The sequence below is a fragment of the Malaclemys terrapin genome, chromosome 2 (assembly GCF_027887155.1).
Source record: "Malaclemys terrapin pileata isolate rMalTer1 chromosome 2, rMalTer1.hap1, whole genome shotgun sequence".
NCBI classification, from domain to species: domain Eukaryota; kingdom Metazoa; phylum Chordata; order Testudines; family Emydidae; genus Malaclemys; species Malaclemys terrapin.
In genome coordinates this window covers 139,378,918-139,396,580 of record NC_071506.1, presented here as the reverse complement: position 1 = coordinate 139,396,580, position 17,663 = coordinate 139,378,918, and the positions used below count along the sequence as shown (strand labels likewise).

Sequence of the window (17,663 nt, the reverse complement as noted above, 5' to 3'; positions counted from 1 at the left end):
TAACTAGCTCAGTCCCCCGTAGGTAAGTGAATTGTAGAAGAGAATAAGTCAAAGTCTGGGGCCATGTTTTAAAAACTTCTTTCAAATTTGGAATGTACAGTGTTTTGAGGTCATCTGTGGATTAGCTAAACCTCTGTGTAGGGAAGGCTGGGTGAGGGATGGGCTTTATAGGCTTTTTGTAAGAGGTAGAGCTGGTCAAATTTTTTTCCAATGGAACAGTTTTCTGTTGAAAAATGCTGATTCCACACAACCAAAACGTTTCATGAGAATGCATCATTTTATCAACGTTTTCATGGAAAGTCAATGAAATGTTTTGTTTTGAATTATGGTACATTACATTTTGACTATAAATTATAAACGTCAAAATGAAATGTGTTGGTCAGTCAATGCAAAACTTTTTGGAATATTTCATTTTGAAAAAAAAAAAATTGAGATTTTTGACTTTGTTCCGATTTGGGACAAAACCAGATTTTGAAATACCAGAATTGCCTGTGGGACTGAAGGGGAGCTCTGGTAGACTGGATCAGAGAATGGGGTTTCAGGAAGAAGGTGCTGTATGGAGGAAGGTGCAAAGACAAGTAGGATTCTGCGTTCTAGCGAAGGATGTGCCGTGTCCAATTAGAACACAGCTTGTAAAGTGCATTCTTTCCTTTTTCTTGGAAAGGTGCTAATGTCAGTCACAACTAAAACACAGCAACTCAGTTCAGCACGGAATGTGGCATTGCTTCCATGGGGAACTGAAAACAGGCAGCAACGTTCCAGTTCTGCTTGTGAGCTCACTCAAATGTTTGCATGGATGCCACTTGTAACATTTTGACAGCAAGAACGATAGCATGCACGGGGATGGAGATCTCCTTTCTGGACAGCTGCTTATTCAGGCTGGCTCTGTGTGTGTTCCCATCGGGGATGGGGATGGCCTGATTGATAGCCGGCTGGGGTGTGAAGCCCTTTATTTGTATGGGATAATAGGATCTCTCTTCAATAAAACGATGATGACATGAAGCAGTGTCCGCTCCAGAAACAGCTCATGATTCACTGCTTTAAAAAAAAAAAATCACAGCTCAGGAGGATGCCCCAACAATAATAGACTTCAGGAGGTCTTGAGATTAGCTGCAGCGGAGAAAAGAAATTGACTGGACTCTGGAGACTACACTGATTTGTAGACTGCTCACATCTAGTGGCCCCAAGCACAGAAATTAAGTAAAGAGACAGCCTCCATCCCAAAGAATGTGTGTCCGGGATTGTCAAAAGGGCATTGGATTTCAGTGGGAACTGGAGGCCTAATTCTCTCAAGTGGTTTTGAAAAGCCCAGTCTTCAAGGTGTATGAAAAGATCCAACAGGTGGAGGAAGCAAACTAACAGGTAGTTTAAAGTAGGCTGTCACAGAGCACTCCCTCATCTACCCAATGCACCACACTGCCTGGCCTCTAACTCACAACATACACACTCTATTCGGCACTGGTGAGGCCACACCTGGAGTATTGCATCCAGTTTTGGTCCCCCCACTACAGAAGGGATCAGTAGCGTAGCTAGGGGGGTTCAGGGGAAGCAGCTGCTTCCCCTCAGTTCATTTTTCAAAAGGGGTGCCTGCCAGGCCCCCGCTGGAGTCCTGCAGGCAAGTGGGGAGGCAGCACGGCTGGACTCCGGAGGAGCCATTGGGGGGGCGGCGGGCGCGGCCAGAGGAGCGAAGGGGCCGGCTCCTCGGCCATAGCGCCCCACACTGCCCCAACATCGCCGCCACCTTCTGCAGTGGCTCAGGGCGCGGCGGCCGAGCACTCCACAGCTGGCGGGCAGATCCCTTCTCCCTGGCAGTTTCCTGCTTCCGGGCCGAGGGAAGCAGGAAGCTACCGGGGAGAGGGGATCTGCCCGCCAGCTGCGGAGCGCTCGGCCGCCGAGCCCTGAGCTGCCGCAGGAGGCGGCAGCGCTGAGCGTGGGGTGCGATGGCCGAGGAGCCCGGCCGCTTCGCTCTTCCGGCCGCGCCCGCCGCCCCCCCAAATGGCTCCTCCGGAGTCCGGCCGTGCTGCCCCTGCCCCCCTGCCTTGCCTGCAGGAGCCCAGCGGCGGCCCGGCAGGCGCCGCTTTTGAAAGAAATGCTGGGCTGCCCGGGGAAGCAGAAAGTTGCCGGGGAGAGGGGATCTCACCAGCTGCTGCCCGCCCCACTGCTCCGCTCCCTCCAGCCCCCTGGAGAAGGAAGCAGCGTGGCCGGAGGAGCCTGGGGGCGGGGCGCCGAGCGGCCGGAGGAGGAGCCAAGGGGTGTGTGGCCAGAGGAGGAGCCAGGAGGGGCACCTTTTTTATGGTTGCTCCCCCTGCACTCAGAAGCTGGCTACGCCACTGGAAGGGATGTGGACAAATTGGAAAGAGTCCAGCAGAGGGCAACAAAACTGATTAGGGGGCTGGGGCACATGACTTATGAGGAGAGGCTGAGGGAACTGGGGTTATTTAGTCTGCAGAAGAGAACAGTGAGGGGGGATTTGATAGCAGCCTTCAGCTACCTGAAGGAGGGTTCCAAAGAGGATGGAGCTCGGCTGTTCTCAGTGGTGGCAGATGACAGAACAGGGGGCAATGGTCTGAAGTTGCAGTGGGGGAGGTCTAGGTTGGATATTAGGAAACACAGTTTCACTAGGAAGGTGGTGAAGCACTGGAATGGGTTCCCTAGGGAGGTGGTGGAATCTCCATCTGTAGAGGTTTTTAAGGCCTGGCTTGATAAAGTCCTGGCTCGGATGATTTAGTTGGGGATTGGTCCTGCTTTAAGCAGGGGGTTGGACTAGATGACCTCCTGAGGTCACTTCCAACCCTAATGTTCTGTGATTCTATACCTTTTACCTTCAGATTCCAGGCACTGCAGAACACAGGAAAGGCATGTGTCAGGAGAAGCACGGCACCCAGCTTTTTCTACCACACCCAGCTGACTTTCTGAGCTCCCCTTTTACTTCCAGTTCTTGCCAATTGGGTTTTCCCCTTATTGGGCTAATCACTGTCCCACAAACATCAGCAATCCCTCTCACAATAAGTTAACTCAGGGGTTGGCAACCTTTCAGAAGTGGTGTGCCGAGTCTTCATTTATTCACTCTAATTTAAGGTTTTGCGTGCCAGTAATAGTTTAATGTTTTTAGAAGGTCTCTTACTATAAGTCTATAATATATAACTAAACTATTGTTGTATATAAAGTAAATAAGGTTTTTAAAATGTTTAAGAAGCTTCATTTAAAATTAAATTAAAATGCAGAGCCCCCCGGACCGGTGGCCAGGACCCGGGCAGTGTGAGTGCCACTGAAAATCAGCTCGCGTGCCGCCTTCAGCACGCGTGCCATAGGTTGCCTACCCCTGGGTTAACTGATTCCAGTTAAGCCTGCAAACTTCTCGGTCACTCAATTATCTCAGTGATCTGGGTGCTACACTACACCCAGCCTTAACATTTTTCATGCAATGTTTTCACGAGGGTGCCGAATGCTTTGTGAAAGCCGATGGCCAGACATTCCAGCAGTATTGAGCACTCACAAATCCCGTTGACATCAATGAGAACTGCTAGTGCTCAGCACGTCTGAGAATCAGACCCGAAATATCCTGCATGTTTTTCTGTGCACTCAACAGCATTTTACCATGACAAACTTTCAGGTATCATTTCTGCGTGACTGTGCTGATCTACATCCTGCCGCTCCTGGTGATAGGATGTGCCTACACGGTGGTTGGCATCACTCTGTGGGCTAGCGAGATACCCGGCGATTCTTCTGACCGCTACCACGAGCAAGTGTCCGCCAAGCGAAAGGTAAGCAGCTTTCCGACCTCATGGCAGAATGATTGGGGAGTGGGTGTGCAAAGGCAATTGAACAAACTTGGGTCTATGGTTATTTACTCTCTCTCAGCCATTCTTTAAATGGAACGTAACATATACACAGTGGCCAAACTTTTCAACAGTGGCCATCAACTTTGGATGTCTTTTTTTGGGGGTGCACAACTTGACACCCAGAGTCCTGATTTTTAAAAGGGTTGAGACTTTCAAGTACAGATGAAATCAATGGGAGCTGCAGTTGCTCAGCGCCTTTGAAAAATCAGGTCCAACCAGATGCCAGCTGGATACCCAAAAACTCAGGCGCAAAAACAGGAGAGGTAAATTTTTAACAATGTGGCGCTGAGTGCTCCAATACCGAATTCAAATTAAGGTGTGTATTATATTTTGGAGAGACTCAATGGCTCAGATAACTGGTAATGGGATCACGCTCGGGACAGAGCCATCATTTCAAATCCAGTCCCTGACAGCAGTGGCCAAAAGTCATTAATATAGGGCAAGGAGGAGGAGAGGAAATCATAGACTATTAGAATTGGAAGAGACCTCAGGAGGTCATCTAGTCCAACCCCCTGCTCAAAGCAAGACCAACACCAACTAAATCATCCCAGCCAAGGCTTTGTCAGGCCGGGCCTTAAAAACCTCTAAGGATGGAGATTCCACCACCTCCCTAGGTAACCCATTCCAGTGCTTCACCACCCTCCTAGTGAAATAGTGTTTCCTAATATCCAACCTAGACCTCCCCCACTGCAACTTGAGACCATTGCTTCTTGTTCTGTCATCTGCCACCCAATATGTTTGGGTTCAATCCATTTCCTAAAAACAGGTATCCCAAACCCCCACCATTCTCACAACAAAAATAATTGGCTCCCCTGGTTGAAAATCACAATAGAAAGACCAAGGGTTGAATGAAGAAGACCACTACTTACTCCTTGAAGTGGTTCCTTCCACGGCAGAGTTGAAGCACATCTCTGCCTTGCCTATCTGTTTTCCTGTGGATAAACAGAGGACTTCTCTTCCCAGGAGGGCCACCCCACCATTCTCCCCCATAGTTGCTCACACTGGCTTCAGTTCTATTAGGTATGCTTTGCTCAAAGGGTACAGTGTAAACTTCTGCTATAACCAGGTCTCACTCTCATACAGGTGGTGAAGATGATGATTGTTGTGGTGTGCACGTTTGCTGTCTGCTGGCTGCCCTACCACATCTACTTCCTCTTGCATTTTTTTAACCCCGATTGGTACCAGGAGAAGTTTATCCAGCAGGTCTACTTAGCAGTCATGTGGCTGGCCATGAGCTCCACCATGTATAACCCAATTATCTACTGCTGCCTCAATGACAGGTGAGTTATGAGGTTGGCTACTGACTGAGTGCAATAAAGGGAAAGTGTGGGGGATGGTTCGGGTACAGAAGAGGACCCTAGACATGGTGAGTTGCAGTTTAGCAGGGATCTAACACATCGGGATGGCTGTTAAAATTACTCAGAAAATTGTTTGGGTTTAACCTACAGCCGGAGCGTACCAAATTAACAGCTACACCAAGGCTTCTCCCTCCCACAGTTTCTTAAATTAAGGGGCTGATTTTTCCCCCAAGTACTGAGCACCTACATCTTCATCAGAAGTCAATAGGAACTGCAGGTATTGAGCACCTCTGAATAGTCAGGCATTACATTTTCAAAGGCTTTAGGCGGCCAAAGTCAAATAAAAACTCCAAGCTCTTTCCAGCACAGTTTTCCCTTGTCAACAGGGCTACAGCAGACACTGTAGATCAGGCTCGCCAGCGTATACATATCTTATAGCTCCTCTGGGATCCAATAGTGCAGTCTAGTGGAGAATAATGGCACTCCCCATCTTAGTTAGATGAAAATCTCTGCGAGAGCTGGGGTATATCCAATCTTTATTCAGTTAAAAAAAAAAGGGCATAAGCAAATCGCTTTAATGATTGTCAGCTTGTATTTTCTTAAATGAAAAAAGTTCAGCATGAAATAAGTTCTCATTTCGACAATTTGTTTTTCCTTTAAAAGGAAACACTTTCCATTTTTCTCCATGACGGTGAAAAAGTGCTTGGCTGTTCCCCACTTTCTCTTCCTTATCCCCTACTTTTCCAGGGGCAAGAAGGAGGAAGAAGAGTTAAAGGGGGCAACCCCAACATTCAAAATGAAACATTTTCCTGTCAAACAATCTTTAGGCAAATCTTAATTCCTGAAATTTCAAAACAAAGCAATCCAGTTTTGAAATATTTTGCAAAAATACCAACAAATATCAGCAGGCTCTAATCCATGCCCAGAGAGCAGATAGCAGCAGTATGCCTGGAATGAGATACAGACCCAGATGGGCAGTAAGAGGGTATTTGTAAAGGGACCCATTACAATGGCATGAATGGCAGCCTCTGGGTTAATAGATTATACCGATCCTACCCTCCCACCATAGTTATAATCCCTGCTTTATATAGAGACACATGTAAGTGCATTTAAATAAAATTGTTACTGTTCTAGCAGATACAAGATTATAAAACTGGGCCAATCCTGAAGTGTCTAGTCGGTTAAACTCCTGTGGCTCAAGTGTGTATTTGGACAGAGTAAAGTTTTCAGGATTTGATCCAATGTTAAACTTGTATATAATGTCATAGGTTCATGCAAATTTAGTATGGCACACTTCAGGCTCCCAAGAGTTTGCAATCTAAACTTGGCGAGAAACACATAACATTGGTAAAGCCCTTAAATCAATATTACTATGTAAATGGATGCATAAAGGCCATCAAGGGCTCTACCCTTGGAAATAAGAACTTGAAATGCGAAGAGGGACTGGGTAAATGAAAACTTGTTCTGAATAAATTTGTCAGTTATATGCCCCAACTGCAAAAGAGTTTTGCAAGCCTCTCTCTTTTACCAAGTATAATAGCAAGGCAGTGATGGTGGATTGACTGTTGGCAGGGGTATATTAACAGGAGTGAGTGTCGCATGTAAGACACAGGAGAATTGTCCAGGTCTGGTCGGCATTGGTGAGATCTCAACTGGAGTACTGTGTCCAGTTCTGGGCACCACACTTTAGGAAAGATGTGGGTGAACTGTACAGAGAGACAGAGAGAGTCCAGACAAGAGCAACAAAAATGAACAAAGGTTCAGAAAACCTGAACTATGAGGAAAGGTTAAAAAACTGAGCATTTTAGCTTGAGAAAAGCAGACTGGGGTGGGACCAGATAACAGTCTTCAAATATGCTAAGGGCTGTTGTAAAGAGGACAGTGATCAATTGTTCTCCATGTCCACTGAAGGTAAGGCAAGAAGTAATGGGCTTAGGGTGACCAGACAGCAAGTGTGAAAAATCGGGAATGGGTGGCGGGGTTATAGGAGCCTATATAAGAAAGGCCCAAAAATCAGGATTGTCCCTATAAAAATTGAGACATCTGGTCACCCTAAATGGGCTTAATCTTCAACAAGGAAGATTTGGGTTAGATATTAGGAAAAGCTTTCTAACTCAAAGGGTAGTTAAGTGCCAGAATAGGCTTCCAAGGGAAACTGTGGAATCCCCACCATTGGCCGCATTTAAGAACAGGTTGGACAAACACCTGTCCAGGGTGGTCTAGGTTTACTTCAAAGTGCCTCAGTGCAGGGGGGATGGACTGGATGACCTCTTGAGGGCCCTTCCAACCCAACATTTTTAGGATTCTCTGATATCCCAATGCCCACTTTACAGAAGGGTAAACCGAGACACAGAAGGGAAGTGACTTAAAGATCACATGGTGAGTCAGCAGCAGAGCTGGGAACAGAATGAGGCAGCATGGTCTAGTGAACAGAATACTGGACGATAGGGGTATTAAGGATTGAGAGTTGATCACACTTCTTGCATCAATGCATATGCTGGGTGACTCCTCCTATGGATTGCACTGAAAACGTTCTGTAACCAGCTCAGCACATGCTAGGCCTAACATCCCTGCACTTGGCTCTCTCCTCAGATTCCGCATTGGCTTTAAGCACGCCTTCCGGTGGTGCCCTCTCATCAATGCTAGGGAATACGAAGGGCTGGAAATGAAGTCTGCCAGGTACCTCCAGACCCAGAGCAGCATGTATAAGGTCAGCCGGATTGAGACAACTGTATCCTCGGTCACCGGCAACACTGAGGAAGACATTGAAGAGAGCAACAAAATTAAGCGCCTGTCTGTGGATATGACATCCAATGGCTCCTCCCGCAGTGACTCTAAAACCGTCTCCGAAAGCTTCAGCTTCTATTCCAACACGCTCTCCTAAGCTGCCATCCAACTGAGCAAGGGTCAGAAAAATATTGCTTATACCTACGCTCCAGGTCTCCATTAACCATATATCCAGGTGTGCCTGTATTCACCTTTTCCTGATGAAGATGCTATGCCTTGGTTGCGACAGTAGCCACCTCTCAACAGTGTGTCTGTCTGACCCAGTGTAATTGCATCGATTAACATCGACAATATCTTCTCTCTCTATGGTATCTTGCAGTCGTTTGCTGGGCTGAATGCTTAACCGATGCTGTTCACTGAAAGTAGATCTTAATTTATGACACAGCATTACAGAAAAAAAAAGATGGTAGGTATCAGAACCTGGCCTTCAGTGCTACTGTTCATTCTCAAGCTATGCTCCGCCATTGATCGGTGTCTGAATGCAATATAAATTTCCACCGGGGGGGCTTTTTCCCCCATTTCCTTTCCCCACTATTTTTGTTGTCATCTCTCCTCCCTTACTTGCCATTCACTTGTTGCTGATTAGCAAAATGGAGAAATGGTATCAAAAGAGGAAGATAGGGCTGGTGACTTATGAAACAACCAATACACCTCCACCAGCTTAGCAGGCAACACTACAGCAAAGGCTGCCTCTCTTGCACATGGTATGTTAAACACAGAGGATTTCAGTTCTTTTGGTGAAGGAAAGATTGAGCTCTTGAGGTTTATTGCTACCATGCCTTTCTTTTTATTCTCCACTACTCAGCTTTCTGTCAAGGTATACTCCTCCTTCTCCCAAGGATCCTATCTGTAGTGTAGTCAGCAGAGTTTACTGGATTCAAGTTAAAATTGACCATGTGACCTGTTCAGCTTCTTTTGCTCTTACCGCAAAAAGGTTCTAGCACAACCTTTGATTTCCTCTGGGTCTCCTAGATTCAACTCTTTGCATGATCCTAACCTCATGATGCAAAGACTTCAAGATCTAGGACTACAGAACCAAGCCAGAACTTCAGGTGTTTGCTCTAGCTGGCTGGCTCTGGGGGCTTTCAGATACACCTCAACCCATTGGCCTCACTCTAATTCCTACCCAAAGCTAATTTGACACTCTAGAGCTTGGAAATGCCTTTGTTTAAAGTTCTATATGGGGTTTGTGGCGTCTATCATCATTATCTGGATAGTCCAAGAGACGTACAATACAAAATTCACTACTACGTTCTTCCCTTTTTAACCCAACCACCCCCAACACCCACCAAATTATTCTTAGTATATAAAGGGAAATACAACAAGAAACAAAATGTCTGGGTTAGCCCTAATTGTCAGGAAATAAATATAGTTTGCAAACAGGCTCTATACCATCAGCAGTGCACCCCTCCCCAGCCCCTCAAAACATGCTTGGGTACTGGTCCTATACATGACCTGGGTTTTCCTTGGATGTTTCCTAGTAAGTGCTGAACAGGCCTGACTATGCTTCATTTGGGACACGAGAGCAGTAGGAGAGTGCCAAGAGACATCTGTCTCCAACACATGCAATTGGACAGTAGAGATGGCAAAAGGCATCTTTTGAATGAATGAAACCTCATCAGTGTGCATGTGGGGCTATACCAGGGATAATGACAGAGGTAGCAGTAGATAGTGCATGTAGTCAGATTAGGTTTAACAATGCCAGCGGAAAGTAATTTTGTAAATAAGCATGGAATCAGGGCTTAAGAGGAAAGAATATCATGTATTATCGAATACAAATATCTGATGTAACTGAAAGCTAAAAAGGAATGTCTAACACATTTACAAAAACAAAACCTACTAAAAAGGAAGTGATATACTTCTATTGTGGAAGATGCTTTCCAGTGTATGCCTTGCATTTCAACACCATTACTGTAGGACCTCAGAGTTATGAACTGACCAGTCAACCACACATTTCATTTGGAACTGCAAGTATGCAATCAGGCAGCAGCACAGACCAAAAAAAACCCCAACCAAACACACACACAAAAAGCAAATACAGTATAGTACTGTGTTAAATGTAAACTACTATAATAAAGGGAAATCAGTATTTTCCTTCTGCACAGTATAGTTTCAAAGCTCTATTGCGTCAATGTTCAGTTGTAAACTTTTGAAAGAACCACCATAATGTTTTGTTCAGAGTTATGAACTTTGCAGAGTTATGACCAACCTCCATTCCCGAGGTGTTCATAACTCTGAGGTTCTACTGTAGTTGCAGCTTGTAAAACTCTGATTCGTTGTAAGAGACTGAAATACATTGCAGATACCTGGGTGGGTCTAACTGTGGGGTGCCTATCCTTTGGTGACATCCCCTGAAATGTATGAAATTAAGTCAGAGATTAAATTTAGGCGGTACTTTATTATGCAGCCTGTGAACTGACCATAGGAAGATACAGCTGTTAAATAAATCCCAATCCCAAACTGTTTTTATAGATGGTAGAAATACCTTTATTTAATTTAAATAAGGATACCAGTAGTAAGTTCACAGATTTCTCCAATGGTTATTGCTAGGTAGAACTGGCAAAAGCCAGGATATACTTTTTTAGTCTACATTCTGCTAAGTACTGCCTCTGGAAAACAGCTCTTCTGGATATCATATCAGCCTGCCATTCTTTATTGTGATGACCCTATAAGGTTATAGGGTGCCACACTTCATGTATAGACTTGCTACAGTACCACCTCCCATATACTATCAATGTCTCCTTTCATCCAAGGCCTGCGTGAGACGATCTCTCATGCTTCCTGTCTCGTGGGACAAGATCTCACACTCGTTTTCCTGCTACCGCCGCCTTATTCTTCAAATAATTTTCTAGTAGCTTGCATGATGTGGGAAAAAAGGAAGGGTCACAGATGGATTTTGGAGGAGAGGATTTTTTTTTTTTTTTACATGCAGACTTCAGACCCACTGCTTGAAGCCTGACCCTATATTTACACTACTTGGTATCACGCTGTCGTACAACATTCAAGTACCCAATGCACAGCATGAGCCCGGTAAACTGAAATACTTTAGTGGGATAGTAACAACGTAGTTTATGTTGCAAGCCATGAGTTTTTGCTCTGACAAAGTTCTGTGGAATTTATCTGATTGGAGGTTTTTAAATGGATGTTTGATAATACCCGTTTTTTGCAAAATTTATCAGCGCTGCACTGCATTAAGAATGTGCTGTAAAAGCAGGAGTGCATTTTTATGCCAGTTCAGAGCGAAATGCTGGTTGACTTATTCAGACAAGCAGTCCCAAAAGAAATGTTAAATCCAAGTAAAACCAAATGATTCAAAGTAAAGCTCTACATGAGTACATACATGAGTAAGGCAAGCAAGGTTTGGCTTATACTCCCAGCATTATATACACAAAATTTGTGCTGGACCGGTAGCTACAGGTTGACCTTAAAAAAAAAAAAAAAAACCACACACACCTAACCACCCTACATTCCTCCATACTTACAAGGCACACAAGGAGAACAAGAATTATTGGTTTCTTTTATCAGTGGCCTACTTCTAGTAAGTTTACAACCACCACAATATGTTAAAGATGGGAGAGCCCTAAGGACATGTATAGGGTTAATGAAGTCCCCATAATTCACAGTATAAGATACTTCTTGTTCATACTGTACAACTTCACAAGCAACTCCGTTCATACTTAAGTGTTTTTACTTGAAGTAATAATGCAGTGAGAAAGTAGTAAATAATGTTACAGTTTTTGTGACGAAATTAAAAATGATGGAACACACAATCATCAAAATACGTATGCTGTAACTGTTTACAAAGAGTTTTGACTGGTTTACAAGGTTAGGTCATGGGGTCACTCTTATTAACGTGTGTGTAAACTATACCCATAGGTGCAGGGTCAGAATATTAAAATGAGGCATCCTGCAGCATCCAACTGATCATTTGAAAAATGGTTTTATCTGTCTCTTGAAATAAAGTGGGCCAGATGCTTAAGTGCTGTAAATGGGTATAATGCCAATTACTTCAATGGAGCCTCAAGCATTTAGACCAGCTCAGGATTTGGCCCAATGACTAGGACATTTCCAAAGACTAAGCCACCAATGGTATTTATTTCTATTCAGTGGGGACTGGGTTAGTAAAAACCAAAATGTTCAGTATAAAATGGGCATAGTTAAAAGCTAAAGGGAGTCCAGAGCCAAACTTTCCCCAAAAATGGAAGGTTATTTCCATTAGGGGGTTGGCCTCAGCCTGTTGTAGAGACACTATAGAATTAGGATCTGGAGTTCGCCTTTTGGTTCAGGTCCACATCTATTAGAAATAGGATGTATGTACATGTATGCAACAAGTTACCTAGCTCAGAGGACCCTCTTGTGCAATAAGATAGGGATATTGGCATGTAAATCTTCTACGCTGATTGAAGAGCTCATGAAAGAGACATGGGGAACCTCCTCCGCCCCCCTGCAAATACACTGTGAGTCTCAATACTATTATACCTTTCCTTTCAAATAGTGTAACTGTAGTGCAGAGTCCTTGGGCTTTATCTGTTTCAGGTTTACTTTCGCTTCTTTTATCAGAAATCCAATTCCAAAGCATGGTGATTTCTTTCCGGGCTTTCTGCAAGCTGAATAATAATATTCTGAGATAGTCACATAGGAGATCTATTCCTCCCTTGTTACCCATACATATTACTCCCACCAACATTAATGGGAGCTGCATGTTCTCTTCTGGGACAGCGAAGAGATGCACGAGTACAATAAACAGCAGTATATTTACTAATTAAGCACGCTACACACTGGAGTGTCAGGACAAATACAGCTTTTTCTAATTTATTCAAAATCTAAGGCTGTCAAGCAGACTTGACTCCAAAACACCTCAAACCACCCCAAAACATTGGGAAGGGGAGGGGATTTCTGCAAACCAAACCTAGGTTTTCAAGCAACCCCTATATTTTTGTAGAGGAACCAAACCAAAATACGGTGTCTGAACACCCCAAAACTGAAATCAGCATCTAAAATATTTTCTTTTGGGAACAGGTATAATGAGTCCCATCCCTGTAAGGGCTGGCGTATGGTATCCAGTTGTGCATCTGATGACAGACTGGTGCTGAAAATTGGTAGCACTTGTACCTTGAACCTGGTTCCCCCGTCTTGCCTGGGCCCTAAAATAGATAAGTACAATAGGCCAGATTCGTGGAGTTCAGGGGCTGGTCTTCACAGCCAGTCCTCACACACAGAGGCCCAACAAGATGACATACTAATCACAATGCCAAAGTGAAGCAAAGTCACAACCTCATGATATAAGGACGTCATTTCAGAGCGTCAAAACCAATGTCTGCAGAACCACTCCGGAACACGGTGCATTTGCTTTAGCTGGCTGTCTCTGGTGGCTTCAGATAGGCCAATGGACTGACCCTTAACTGGAGTTCCCACACAAAGCTGATTAGATCTTTTAGCCCCGACTGTGGGCTGTACCAACTCACTAACACATTCTTCCCTATGTATCCCCAGACACTTGCCACGTTATTGTCAGTAATCAACACACATACAGCAAGAAGAAAATTATTAGCTCTGTTTTATTTGCCACAGTCTAAAATAAGTTTGCAGAGAGGGGAAATGGGGTAGCTCAAGTGATAGGTGTAACCCAAACTGCCTTCACTTGTGGTCCATGCAAGAGAAATGCACTTAGCCAGAGATCATCCTGTCCAGTGCACAGAGCTATCATGGTCTTCCAACTACCATTACCAGCCACACAATGATCCAAAACCAGCTGCTTGGCTCATCTTGAGGCATTAGAGTTTCTACCATGCTGTCCCAACAGGTCCCATTCCTGTATGGAAGAGGAGTGTCTGCAGTCTGCTACATTTATGCAACATAGGTGAAGCCACTAGCTCTTGGCAAACTGCCCGCAAGGCTCTGAGCTGGGAAAGCACAGTTGCCTCTTAGCTAGAGTAATCTTGCAGGATTTTATAACCACAGTGGGCTTCATGGACCTATTCTACAAGATTCAATCTTCTTCCTGTCATTAGAGAGAGGCCTCCATACTCAAATCTTTTAATGTCATGTTCATGATTTCCCCGCCCCACACCTTATATAAAGAGTGTCACAGTCCAAGACTCAAAAGATTTATCACCTTGTCAGTCGGTTCACAAAATCCACAGACCAGTATTTTAAACTATCTGAAATGGTTTGCACACAGATGGCTGAATCACAGTAAAACCTCTAGATTGAGCTTCATGATGCCCTGGAGAAGGGGGTTATAAATCTGAACAACAGCTGGAGAAAGGTAAAAGATCATACCTGGCTTTCCCTGAGAGACTGGGGTTTTGTTTTTTTTGCCTTCCTCTGAAGTGTGGGGCATGGGTCACTTGCTGGTTTGAACTAGAGTAAATGGTGCATTCTCTGTAATTTGAAGTCTTTAAATCAAGATTTGAGGACTTCAGTAACTCAGCCAGAGGTTATGGGCCTATTACAGGAGTGGGTGGGTGTTGTTCTGTGGCCTGCAATGGGTAAGAGGTCAGACTAGATGATCATGATACACTATCGCCTTTAAGGCCAGAATGAAACTGAGTCTAAGCTTTCAGCCCTGGACAAAGTGATTCTAATTCTGTGCAATATGATACATTCAGAAAAAAAAAAAAAATCACAGTGCGATGTACCAATGGCTTGTGATGTTCAATTCATGGTCCAGCTAATGATTACAGTATTGTATGACGTGCATTCTGTGGTAATGTCTATGTAAAACAAAAAAAATGTTGATTTTGTTTACTGTTAAGTCAAAACATATTTTCATAAATAAATGTTTATTTCGTGAGGCTGTGTTGCAAACCGGCTGCTGGATAAACAGTGATTTTAGCTGCGTGGGGGTTGTTGGCAATGCCAGTCAAGAGCTGGAAAGGTGGGTGGGTGAGAGGTATTCTCTCTGGGTTTGAACGAAGGGGATACACAAGAGCAAAAGGAGATGCTGCAGAACTCACAGAGTCCCAAGGAGTAATGACACATCTGTCATTACTTACTGTAACCGATGAACAGCTAGGGGAAGGGAATCAGGGTAACCACCATATGAGAGCAGATCAACATTCCATTAAGTGCAACACATCTAACATTTTTAAATGGAATGTACTTACCAGCTCCTTTCTTTACATGAAGAGCTTACGTAGGACAACTGGGAAGACCCTTCTGGCAGTAGTATCCTGTAACAACACAATTATTTTCAATTATGTAGCACCAACAAGTTTAGACGTATAAAACCTGACAGAGCATATAAGCAAGTGCATGAGACCAACAGGACAACTCACGTGCTTAAAGTTACACATGAGCTTAAGGGCTTTGCCGGATTGGGGACTTACACAAACGAAAGAGTAACACTGCTAAGATGCAATATAAATACAGGACCAAATCCAGCCCTAGTGCGAGTAGGGACAATTCCCATCGACTTCAACAACAGTTGCGTCTATTTATGCCAGGGCTGAATCTGGTCCTTCGCGTCGCAGGTGATTCCATTAAAATGTTAATACCGTGATGCTAATCAGCTCTCAGGTGTCATGGGGGAAGGCATCACTGAACTCACTGCATCACTCAAGCCTGCTTAAGCTTCTGTAGCCTTCTCAAGCACATCGGACATGCTCCTGGCAATCTATCCCGGCTTGGCATGAATATATCGTCCTCCTGCTAGTATGGTCACTTCTGTGCTTGTATCATGATACGTATTCTTACAGTTACTTCTAAAAATGGGACCACAACCAGGGCTGGCCCTAAACCAAATGGCACCCCAGGCAAAGAGGGTCTTTGGCGCCCCCCCCCCATTTGTTAAACTTTAGAATACCTTATTTTTTATTGCATTTGTAGCCCATTTCACAACTTTGATGCATGATTTATCCCAGTCACATAAGATAAATTTGCACACTAGGATCTGTAAATCTGTATTTACAGAAAGTCTCAGAAAGTCTGGAAGGTTCCACAAGAGTCTACAAAGGCCCGAAACATTCTAGGAGGTTAGTGAAGAATGAATCCACACATTGAATACCTGAAATATTTGACTTCAAACATTCTATTTTTCCATTGACCACGAACAACAAAAACAGCTCCCTGAGCCTGGCATCCCCCAAACCCGGCACCCCAGGGTCACTTGCCTCTAAATCAGGCCTTGACCACAACAGTCAGTGCAGTCCTGCATATTTAAGTGGTTTTCTGTAGATGTACCACTCATGATTATTCCCATTAAGGGGGAAAAACATCCCCATCCTCATACCTAAAGACAGCATAGACTGTATTGCAATCATTAGCTGACTATTCCAATCACACACACAGCCCCTTTTAATTATCTCCAGCAGATTGTAATTTACAATTTTTAATTGAACTAGTGCTGTAAAGGCAAACTTGATTGGCATCTCCGCTGAAGTCCCAGCCACACACATGCTCATATACCAAGCCTTCGGCAGATCCCTTTTCATTACAGGTCACTTCATGGGGGGAGGGGAGGCAGATCCCTAATGTATTTTTGCCATGGAACAGCTTTGGGCTGGCCGTGCTACGAGAGAACATCACAGCTGAGAGGAGTTTACAGCTCCTGGGTGCATGTTCTTTGTTAGCTGCATGTCAGGTGGGGAAAAGGGGACTGTAGGAATGATTCTCCACCTTATGTGATTGGAGCTCGCTTTGAGTGAGGGAAAGTGAGTGCAGGAAGCCAGAGGCAGATCCCTGCTCAGCTGTCACCCAGCCCCAATGCAAGTTAGCGCCACCCAGAAGCAGCTCTAACTTACATCGCTTGCATAAAGAACCTTATGCTGCCGGAGGCTATGGGGTAGTGGAGCTCCAACTCGCCTGCAATATGTCACACTCCCAATCCCCTTACAGCAGAGCGGTCTTGAAGAGCTTTACAATCTCCACTGGCTATCTAGCTACAGTCATTAAGGACACTTTGCATCACTTTCAGAATGCTTGGTGCAAAGCAGCCATGCTGGGCCATAGAATCCAGCCCTACGTGCTCTGACAGAACATCTTGCTTTTTTGTTTTTTATCTTCTCACTGGCGATACCTCTACCCAGTGGTCATGCTCAAATGCTGGAAGAATTCCTCCTTAAGAGGCCAGCCTAGGTTTCTCTCATCCCACGCTGGCCTCAAAGCCTGACCATACAATTTATCAACTGTACATTCCTTTGGGTTGGGCTAAACTAAGCCTGGAGGCTCTGGCTCTCAGCAAAAGGCTCCTGAACTAGAGCATCTGTCCCTGTAATGCAAGATTGTTCCCTAGCATGAGCTGATCAACCACAAATAACGCCCTGTGGGTCACTGAACAAGAGTCAACGCTTTCCAGCTGAAGCCATATGGGTATCAAAATATTCACTGCTCTCACAATCTTACCATTCCTATCTTGCTGGCAAAGGGTATGATGCATCTCCCTCTAGCGGCTGGTTCATTAGAGGATAACAGCCTATTATGGCTACCAGTTAAGGGACTTATTCCTTTAGTTCAAGAGATAGAGAGCTGTACACTGAGAATCCCTCCCTATCCATGCCCTAGGCAGTGGATTATTAAATTTACACACTAGATGAACCATCTCCAAATCAATTCATCAATGGTGACAACACTTGAATGATAGGGAGCTGATGGGGGTAGGTTCTGCAGCAATTTATTCCCACTTGCCCTGGGCCAGACACACTTTCCATACAGCATCGCCTGCTTCTCAAGTGATACTCCACAGGCATGTCCCAGATCTCTTTCTTGGATCATTGTTTACTCAGGTTATGGCTAC

General features: G+C 44.6%; 2 protein-coding genes across 2 annotated transcripts in view; one reads left to right on the top strand and one right to left on the bottom strand.

Annotated features, from left to right (window-relative positions):
• TACR1 (tachykinin receptor 1) overlaps positions 1 to 14,724 on the top strand; it is a 99,033-nt gene extending 84,309 nt beyond the window's left edge. The window contains exons 3-5 of the mRNA XM_054019373.1: positions 3,614 to 3,764; positions 4,926 to 5,122; positions 7,733 to 14,724. Coding sequence (XP_053875348.1) covers positions 3,614 to 3,764; positions 4,926 to 5,122; positions 7,733 to 8,024 — 640 coding nt within the window. The 3' untranslated portion in view covers positions 8,025 to 14,724. The remainder of the gene's footprint in view (positions 1 to 3,613; positions 3,765 to 4,925; positions 5,123 to 7,732) is intronic.
• The window catches only part of LOC128832223 (tetraspanin-15-like), a 527,474-nt gene that overhangs the window by 425,782 nt on the left and 84,029 nt on the right, over positions 1 to 17,663 (bottom strand). Inside the window, exon 2 of the mRNA XM_054019375.1 lies at positions 15,037 to 15,102. The gene's annotated coding sequence lies outside the window, so the exon portion shown is untranslated. The remainder of the gene's footprint in view (positions 1 to 15,036; positions 15,103 to 17,663) is intronic.